At 56.1% G+C, this 10,219-nt stretch overlaps 1 protein-coding gene across 1 annotated transcript; it reads left to right on the top strand.

Moving 5' to 3' along the window:
* Window positions 1–4,970: 4,970 nt before the first annotated feature.
* DUSP4 (dual specificity phosphatase 4) lies at window positions 4,971–9,351 on the top strand (the record flags this gene model as incomplete). Its single annotated transcript, XM_080621043.1, has 4 exons — window positions 4,971–5,361; window positions 8,005–8,141; window positions 8,541–8,760; window positions 8,966–9,351. 4 exons carry the CDS (start codon window positions 4,971–4,973, stop codon window positions 9,349–9,351), a joined length of 1,134 nt encoding a protein of 377 aa, XP_080477169.1.
* Window positions 9,352–10,219: the final 868 nt, after the last annotated feature.

Raw genomic sequence — 10,219 nt, 5'->3', positions numbered from 1 at the left:
CGGGGTGGCTTGCCCTTGTCTGCCATGGTTGTAGAAATGACCCTACATCCAACCTTGGAGGCACCACTCCATTGAATCATGCACTGGAAGATGCTCTGCCCAGGGCACAGCCAGACTGGCTCTGCACCTGCTGGGCCCTGTGTCACGGCTGGTCTCTGGGTCCTGATGAGACTGAGGAGCAAGTCTTCCACATCTGTGGGACCATTGAGCTTCTAAGCCCTTCAGAGCCAGAGTGATGCATCAGATCCACAAGCCCTCACCCACCATCCGGTCCCTGGGAATGCCACCTGCAGCTAACCTCCAAGCCCTGTGGCTTGTGTCTCCTCACAATTTCGCCCCAGGGAAAGCCAGGTCAAAAGGAAACAGCACGGGAACTTTCCACAGGCAACCAAACCTGCAGCAGAAAATGGCTTGGGCCACTTTGCATCCTGCTGATTTGAGTGGGTCCTGCCCTGATCGCATTTGCATGGGCACAAACAGGCTGCAGCTGTTGGGGGACTTGGAGTGCCCTATCGCTGTTTTGAAGAAGGGTTGCTTTTTCCATCTCCTCATCTAGATCAGAGGAGGGGGGCATCCTCTACAGTGATTTATAGCTGATTTATTCTCCTATTTAGTAATTTATAGCTGATATCCTCATGACAATAAACCCTCGGTCTGTCCGCTATTGCAGGGCAAAAGCAGCAGATTATTTGTCCTTCTAGAGATAAAATCTGTAGGGCAGTTCGCTGGTGTGGGAGTATTAACTGAGGCCTGAGTATATAAAGCAGATGTGCCAAAGCTCCGGGCATTTTTCATGTGCTGTCAGAGGCTTTTGGGCTGATGTGTGGGCCTTTGGGGTTTGAGGCAACAAAAACTGCGGCAGGGTTGAGTGAAATGGTATAGTAGGAGGTGTCCCTGCCCATGGCAGGGGAGTTGGAACTGGATGACCTTACCATTCTATGATTCTATGTGCTGCAACCACTTGCAGTCTGGTGTGAAGGAGTAGGGATGAGAAAGGGAGGTGCTTCAGCCCACCTTGGGTCAAATCCGCTTCTCTGTCTCCACTACTTCCTGAACCAAGCACAGCGCTGCTGAAAAGCCCCCAGGAGATGCTCTGCTGAAAGCTAGTTCTGTACGAGCTGCTCTGCTGAGAGCCCACCAGGAGCTGCATTTTATCTGGATGCCCTGGAGGGCAGGGTGATGATCTGGGACACGCTTACTGAAATGTGCTGCCATGGCCCTGGGTTTAAAGTAATGTCTGGGTTGATGTGAAGCGTAGCCATGAGAAGCCAGCACAGAAGGGATGCAGGTGGATCTGAACAGCCACCTATGCTCAGGTACTCCCTTCCCCACCAGGATGTCCCAGGCTCAGCAAGGCACTGCCCTGGAGCTCAGGTTGCTCATGTGCTTTTGTAGCTGAGGGGTTGGAAAGTGCTGGAAATGAACATTTTCCCCTCCTCCACCTCCTTAACCAACCTTGCATAATTTTCCCTTTAGCCTCCCTAGACAGGTTCGTTACAATTCCCCTCCATTAATATGCAAATATGCCCTAGAGGAAAAGAGAGCCTGGATTTATTAACATGAATCTGTTAACTCTGTCGTTGCTGCACTGCCCTTTGCAGACAGGAGGATGCTTCCGCCAGCCTGGAAAGCTGAGAGAAAGACACTATGAAAGGAGAACCGTAACGTGCAGCATGAGGACAGAAAGGAGCAATGACCCCGCAGCACCCCAGCAAGGCTGGGTTCTGTGGATAAGCGCAGACTTGCGAGTTGTTAAGACCTTGATTCTGCCTTTCACTTCTGCCACAGGCTTCCTGCACATGCCAGGGCAAACCACTCAACCCTTTGGCTAACCACTGGGAGCTGCTGGGGGAAGGTGCCAGCATCCTTACCCTGCCATCTCTGCTACGTGCTGAGAGTGGCAGGGATACAGCTCAGCACAGCCGGCTGATCAGGAGGACGGGGGGTATCAAGCTCGTGGGATAACTCCCGCATAGCAAACCCCTGGCCCGTGTCCCAGCCCAGGTGATACAGAGGGAGGCACATCTGCCCTGTGGCAGAGACCTGTGGCATGATGCAGCACGCCAGGGCCCCACGTGTGAGCGCTGGGGCCAGGAGCTGGAGGAGCAGAGCCAGGAAAGCCTGGAGGAGCGCAGAGAGATCTGGGCTGAGCTCAGCAGGTTGCCCACCGAGGGGGAGTCGTGCCTCAGCATTTCTCTGGGCAGGATAAGCCTTCAGATAGCCAAACAAATGGGTATCTATTGGCTGGCAAATTTGCAGCCTGGCTCTAATTTGGTTTCCACTGCCACAGCGAGATGAGGTGTAAATTCCTTTTCCTTAATTCAAGGTACATATTGACATTTAATCATGCAAATATGCACCTCCTTTGGCAATTCATTTTCCTCCAGCTTCTTTCAACAATTGCCTCTTCTGGCCAGGGCCCTATAAAAGATGATTCTTTGACTGTTGCAGAGGAAATGAATGTCTCTTGCTCTCCCTCTCTTTTCTTTTGGTTGGTTGTTTTCCAGCAGGGCATATTTCAGTTTACGCTATGCAGATGCCGACTGACAGGAACATTAGCTTTCACGCTTCTTTAGGTTTGCGAAGTCAGAACATGAAGCCATATGGGCTTCTCCCATCCCCATCCTTCCCCCTTCCCCCAGCCCTTTCTGCACCCCCTGCCCATCCACCCCACGAATTGTGTTGCTTCTTTTGCCTTATGGTTACTGCCTTACAAGCATTTCTGGTGGCGTTTGGTTGTCCCATCATAACAGACAAGGCTAACAAGGTTTCTTTCTCAGCTAACTGCAGCGAGGGAGATCCCTTTTTATCCCCAGTGGTGGATTCTGGCTGGGTGGTATTGACTTGGTCCAGTTTGGGGGCTCTCACCTTCGGGTTCAGCCGGCAGTCTTTGAGCCATCACCATCCTCCTGCACCATGCCAATGCTGTCTTCCTCTCCCACCTCAGACCAGCTTGGTCCAGTCACATGCTGGACCAAGAAGAGAAAAATGAGGATGCCAGGCCCTGCCTCCAAGGATATACGCTCTGTGCCCTTGGTCATCCAATTTTAGTGTAACGGCTGCGGAGAATAGTGCAGTGGCATTGAAGCCGGCAGACTAGATTGTCACATGATAGTGGCAAACATCTCCTGCCCAAGAGGAGCAATGAAACAAGAGTATTTTGGCATCAGCTCGTGAGTAAAGCTCCCTGAGGCATTTCTGATGGTACAGCTTGAGTTCCGGTCATGCTCAGAGAGCATCATTTTCAATTACTTTGAAAGCAGATTCTCAGTTTGAGGGGTTTTGTTTCTGGTAGCACTCTCTAAAGGAAGAAAATGTGTCCCTGGCATGTCACTGGCCATTCAGAGTCTACTTCAGTAGAAACAGGTTTCTTCTTTCCTTGTGCTTGCTGCAGGTTGGAAGCAGAGAAAATCAGCCTTCCACCCCTGCTGCATTAGGCAGCAGGCCCATATAAATTCCTGGAGAGGGTGTATTACGCAAATGGCAGCTATGTTTCCCCCACAGCTCCGCTTAGCTGGCTAAAGGTTGGCACATTTCACAAAGGGTAGGGGTGCAAAGATCAGGCTGACGCAGATGGAGGGCAGAATCCAGCAGCAGTCAGAGAGCAGAGTGTGCGGGAGAGGTAGCAGTGGGACTCAGCTGTAGAACATGTGTGGTAGGCTGTATTCCTCCCAGGTAGGCATACACAGCAAGGTGTTACCCTGTCCAAATCAACAGCTATGGGCATGCAGGGGAAGGAAATTCATACTGCCTGTCCAAAATGCTGCTCTCTGTGGAAAGTAGTGCCAGGGGCAGACGGGCTTGGGTAACCATTGGTCCCTTCACCTTACTCCCACAAGGTCCAGGTCTACATTTGGGCACTGTCAGGTCTCTGGAGCAGATCCACCTGGAACTGGCCAGCATCTGTTCTCAGGAAATGCCCTGAGCACAGTTGTTGGCACTGGGGCTCGCGGCATCGCTTTAGTTTGAAAGCAGCCTGATGGGGACCTGTGGGTGAAATGACTGGGTGTAAGGTGGTGGCTATGGGGAGGGTCTCTCTTGGGGTCACTTCATGGCTGTCAATTTCCCCTTTTGACTTTTAACCAAAAATAGTTAATAGTCATATAGTTAACAGTCAAATACCATGTGAGGAATCAAACTGAAGAGCCCTTCATGGGGCTGCTCCGCAGGCAGGGTGCTGTGGTGTTTTACCGAGCTGTTTTCAGACAGGGACAACGTGGCAGTGGCAGGCACATATAGGGTATATGCCCTATGTGGCACATGTGCTCTATGTGCTCAGTGGCAGGCGCATATAGAGTGGGCTGCTGAGCTCCCTGCAGAGCCGTGGTTGGTGCTAGCCAGCCCAGCCTGGACAGGAGCAAAGAGACAAAGCAGGATACACAGCCGTGTGCAGCGCGTCCCCGGCTATGTGTGTGCCCTATAGCGCGTGTATGCACACGTGTGTGCCCTATAGCGCGTGTATGCACACGTGTGTGCCCTGCAGCCTGTGCATACCCAGCGGGGTACCGGGGTGACACCGAGCACGGTAACGGCGCGACAAAGGCGCGGAGGCAGCGTCACCACCCATTCACACGCACCACCCCCCCCCCCCCACACACACTCCTTGCTCCATTCACAAACCCAGGGCAAACATGGCCGGAGTTTTTTTTGTGAATGGGAGGCGGTGACGTCGCTCGCGCGCGCGCGCGCCCCTTCGCCCCGCCCCGCCCATTCATACCGCGCCGCGGGATGAATGGGCGGGGCGGGGCGAAGGGGCGGGAGCGCGCGCGGTCGCCCAGCCCGCCGCTCCCCCCCCCCCACCTCCTCCCCGGGGTAGTAAAGGCTCCGCCGTCCGCCGCGCGCGGGGGTGCGCGAGTGGCACCGGCAGCAGGGCCCCGCCGCCACCGCGTCCCCCTCCCCTTCTTCCCCTTCCTCTTCCTTCTCCTCTTCCTCCTCCTTCCCCCCCCCTCGCTGCCGGTCCCAGTCCCGCCATGGTGGCCACGGAGGGTCTGCGGGAGATGGAGGGCAGCGCTCTGCGGCGGCTGGTGTGCCGCGAAGAGGCCGGCGGTGGCAGCGGGCGGTGCCTGGTGCTGGACTGCCGTCCGTTCCTGGCCCACAGCGCCGGGCACATCCGCGGCGCGCTGAACGTGCGGTGCAACACGATCGTGCGCCGCCGGGCGAAGGGGGCCGTGAGCCTGGAGCAGATCCTGCCGGCCGAGGGGGACGTGCGCGCGCGGCTGCGCGCGGGGCTCTACGCCGCCGTCGTGGTGTACGACGAGCGCAGCCCGCGCGCGGAGGCCCTGCGCGAGGACAGCACCGTGGCGCTCGTGGTGCGCGCGCTCCGCCGCGACACGGCGCGCGCCGACATCCGCCTCCTCGCAGGTACCGGTGGGGGGGAGGGGGGGGGGCTGGGTGTCGTGGTAGTGCGTGTGTGTGTGGGTGTGGGTGTGTGGTGTCCCCGAGAGGGCTGAGTGTCGTGATAGTGCCCGGTGGTCCCCGAGGTACCGTGCGCGGGTCGGGCCGAGCGGCGGCGACCCCGGGAAGCGAGATGCGAACCACTTTGGAAGCGTGTGTTTGTGTGTAGGGGATCCCCCTCCTTGCCTGAGCTCAGCCCCACGCTGCCAATGCCCCTTTGCAGCGGGCAGAGCCCTCCCCACATGCCTCTGTGTTTGCTCCCTTTGCGACCGGAGCTTTACCCCCGCCGCGCTCTCAGCGCCGGCATGTAGTGAATGAAGTGCCGCGAGTGGTCGTGAGAATTGCCGTGAGGTGGTTGAGGGGAGGGGATGCGCGGCTGGGGCTCCTGCATGAGCTCCGTGGGGGCTTTCTTCTTTGTTTATAGCCTGAGAGTTAATTTGTCCCTTGGTTTACTTACAGCAGGGGTGAGGATGTGTGTGCGGAGTAGCAAATCCATTAGGAAGGTTGATAGATGGGGGAAGCTGGCACTTGTGTTGTACTAGGCACAGTAAAACCAGCAGGAGCTGCTCCAAGGATGCGATACGATGTGCTGCTGCGGGAGCGCCGGCACAGCGAGGGCTGGCTCGGGAACACGCTCTCTGGTCCTTCGCCATGAGCCATCGTGGTGCTGGGAGCCACGCATGTGTTAGGAAACGCTGGCTGTGCTTCAGGGGTGGCCTTTGACAGCTGAGGGCTTCTGGTGTCCCTGTGGCAGGGTGCTTGGGGTTTCCAGCCCTTTACTTTTGAGGAATGGGCTCCTAGAGACTCAGTCTTGGCACAGGAGACTTCTTCCTTCCTTACCACAGAGCTGCTAGAACGGTTGGGCTTTCACAAGAGCCGTGCTAACCCAGCACTGTGCGGGTCCGAGTGCAGGTGTGCCGGGTGTAGGTCACAGCGAAGACCTGTGTGTGTTTTGTGTAGATCAGACTGCGGCCAGGCTCCCTGTGAAACTGCCCTGCTGAGTGCTGCTGGGTGATGGGCAGCAGCAAGGCATGATTCCTGTGTCAGGCAGGGCCCACATGCACGGCCAGCAGCTGCACACCACTGGATGGAGCAGCTGGATGTGGTGCTTGGCCAAACAGGCATTAGAGCTGATAAGGGTACATTGAAGAGATGGCCCTTCGTTTGAAAGGGACGGTTTGCCTTTCCGAGGCAGAAGGTGTGCACACATCACCCTAAGCAGCTCAGGATGGTGCGATGGCCACCCGAGTGGGATGTGTGTGATAGATCCAGGGATTTTGGGATCAGACCTCCTGAAGATAGACATGTAGCAGGGGCACGTGGTTTTGAGTGCTCTTCCACGTTGAACCAGTAGGACCGCAAACGGATGTCAGCTCCTGGAAGCAGAGCCTCTGCGAACTGTCCTGCTCCTGTGGGAGGGACAGTGCAAATCCAGGGATGCACACGCATGTTCCTGCTTCAGGGTGCCAGAGCCCTTCCTTGTGTAGGGGGATGATAGAAGGAAAAGACACTGGGATACAGGCAATGTCTGTCTCTAGTTGCTCAGGATTCCTGGGCTGCTTTGCTGGGGATGCTTACATCCGCTGGTGGTGTGACTGTCTCGTTCAAGGCAGTCTCAGAGCTAAGGCTGGGTAAGGAACGTATGTCCTTGTGTGTGTGTGTGCTCTGGCAAGCCCGAATGCAGGCACAGGACCTGCAGTTGGGGTGAGCCTTCCGGAGCTATCCTGGGAATCAGAGCTTGGTCTAGCGAGATTCCTGTGGTGATAGTTCAACACCTGATTTCTGTTGGTTTTAAGGCTCAAGGTCAGACTCCACAAGGATGTCAGGAGTTTTGATTCGATTTGAATGGGAGAAGGAAATGTCACCTGAAGTGTTTATTTGCAGCCAACACGGCAGTTTCTCTGACCTGGGAAGCCAGTGGGGTTTGCTCTTGTTTTGCCTGCTGTTAGGAAGACCTGAGATCACCTTTGCTTATCCCCCTGGCAGGGGGTCAGGGACACAGCTGCTCTTTCACAGGGCACTCGCCTGTTCGGCTCACACCTGTGTCCTTGAGGGGCAATGGGCACCTCTCTGGAGAGCTGCTTTGCTGTGGGGTTAGCTTCACTGTACCTGTCCAGTGCCAGGGCTCCCCTGACCCATTGTTTTTGGTGAGCTCTGGGCTGGAGGGTCAAGCTGGAAAAGCTGGAGCCCTCCCTGTGCTTTGCAGCAGGATGTATCTGAGGAAGCTGGGAACCGAAGAGTTGTTGGCCTGGGAGCAGCTTTTCCCATTGAAGTCAGAAGATGCTCACATCAAATCCCCTCTCCGTCATCTTTGATGGCTTTGGTCTGGGGTTTTGGCTAGCGGTGTGTAGGGGACTAAACCTGAGAACAGAGACTTTGAGGCAGCCAAGAGCATTGCAGAGCTCTTGGAGCTCTTGTTCCAAGGGAGTGGTGGGGCCTTAAGGATTTCCGGCTGTGCTGCCACTTGCGCATCCCACTTGTGCATCCTGGGGCAGGAGACCACTCTCCATCACTGCAGCATCATCTAGCGGCGAAGGGCATGAAGGGATGCGTCAGCTCCAGCTCCGGTGTTCTGCAGTGGGGTAACGCTTGGTGCCTCTCTCCTTGCAGGGGGTTACGAGCGCTTCTCCTCGGAGTACCCTGAGTTCTGTGCAAAAACCAAGTCCCTGAGCAATGTGTCACCCCCCACCAGTGCCGAGACCCTGGATTTGGGCTGTAGTTCCTGTGGGACCCCCTTTCATGACCAGGTATGTCTAGAAGCCTGGTGCTCAGCTCTTTTGATGGCTCCTTCCAGAAATCCAACCTGGTCCTGCGGGAGTCTCAGTCTCTCCCTGATTCCTGCAGAGCCAGAGCCTGGCTTCCTTTCCTCTGCATGGTGGTCCTCCCGATCCCAGGGTGTTTGTGCTTCCTGGGGAATTGACAAGCCCAGATCTGTTAACCACGCTGGCCTGTTCCTGAACAGGATGAGGAGGGGGAGGACTGAAATGGGTTTGGCAGCCCAGAAGGGCAGCCTCTGCCCACTCTTTCCAGGGCCTGGATCAGGTGCCAGGTTCCTGCGCTGCTAAGGGCCTCCAAGCCATCTGGATGTGTCTTGCCCACCGCTGTCCCCTGGTCTCCCCCACAACTGTTATTTTCCTCTGTAACAGGGTGGCCCTGTGGAAATCCTTCCCTTCCTCTACCTTGGCAGCGCCTACCACGCTGCCCGGCGGGACATGCTCGATGCTCTGGGCATCACAGCCCTGCTGAACGTCTCCTCGGACTGCCCCAACCACTTCGAGGGGCTCTACCAGTACAAGTGTATCCCGGTGGAGGATAACCACAAAGCCGACATCAGCTCCTGGTTCATGGAGGCAATTGAGTACATCGGTGAGTGCTTGTGTCTGTGTGTGTTTCACTGGGAGGGAGGTTCCTGCCTCAAGGACCTGCAGGGTCAGAGGGGACTGGGGTCCAGCAGATTCCAAGCCAGCTGTAGCTCTGGTGGGAGGGAGGTCAGCACCACCTGCAGGTCTGGTGAGGGGTTGGGCTGTGTTGGAAGGGCCATGGTCTCACCTCTCATGCCGTTGCCCTCCAGACTCAGTGAAGGAGTGCTGTGGCCGGGTCCTAGTCCACTGCCAGGCTGGTATCTCCCGCTCAGCCACTATCTGCCTGGCTTACCTGATGATGAAGAAGCGTGTCAAGCTGGAGGAGGCCTTCGAGTTTGTGAAGCAGCGCCGGAGCATCATCTCCCCCAACTTCAGCTTCATGGGGCAGCTGCTGCAGTTCGAGTCGCAGGTGTTGGCCACCTCGTACACAGTGGAAGCCGTCAGCCCCTCGGGGAAGCTGCGGGAGCGGGGCAAGGCCACCTCCACACCCACCTCTCCGTTTGTCTTCAGCTTCCCAGTCTCGGTCGGTGTCCATGCCACCCCCAGCAGCCTCCCCTACCTGCACAGCCCCATCACCACATCGCCCAGCTGTTAGCTCAGGGGCTGAGGCCAGCCAGGCAGAGAGGGCTGGGCATGGAGGAGGGCATGGAGCCCTGTGATACTAAAGCAATAGTGCTGGACACTGCCATTCACCCTGGACTCGATGTCTTCTTTTCGTAGGGAAATTTCTTACCTCATCTTGGTTTTTTTGCTTTGTAATTTTATGTTTTGAAAGCATGAAAGTTGTAAAAGCCACAAACCCTGACACTGTCCAGGCTCTTTGGGGAAGGAAAACAATGGCATACTGGGTTTCCTCAAGTGCCTGGCCTTCATCTCTTTCCATCCCTATTTGATTGTCTTCCTTTTTAAAGAAAGATACAGCTCCCCTTCTCCCCATACTTCTGCCCCTAGCTCATCAGGGTTGAAAAGGGAGCACACCCTCTTGATTGTGCAGCTGTCTTCCCCCTTGCACAAAGAGACATGGGTGTGTGTGGTGGGTGCTGCTTACCTGAGCCAGTTACACTGGGTGAGGAGCAGAGCTGCAGGCAGGGCCTTGGGGCAAGCAGGAGTGGTGGCACAGGGCTGCCTGCAGTCAGCCTCAGCCCTGCCAGTGCCTATGGAAGTGATGCAGGAGCTGGGAGAGGCACCAGCTAAGCCCATTCCTGTGGCTGGGAGGGGGTTAGGACAGGGAGATGCAGTCTTAAATGACTCTTTTTTTTTTTTTTTTCTTGCCTCTGTGGATCCCTGGCTCCCACAAAACTGAGGTCCAATCTCCTGTGTTTTAGAGAAGAGAATGACAGGGTGAGGACAGCAGGCTGGGCTGCTTCTGATCACTCTCTCTGGTTTTCTCCCCACCCATCCCACTACTGCTCTTCCAAAAAAGGCAGGATGGGATGTGGGTGTAATGTAAGAGAGAAGCAGCC

Source organism: Psittacula echo, assembly GCF_963264785.1.
Source record: "Psittacula echo genome assembly, chromosome: 1".
Classification (NCBI taxonomy): domain Eukaryota; kingdom Metazoa; phylum Chordata; class Aves; order Psittaciformes; family Psittacidae; genus Psittacula; species Psittacula echo.
This window is presented reverse-complemented; position numbering and strand designations above follow the sequence as displayed.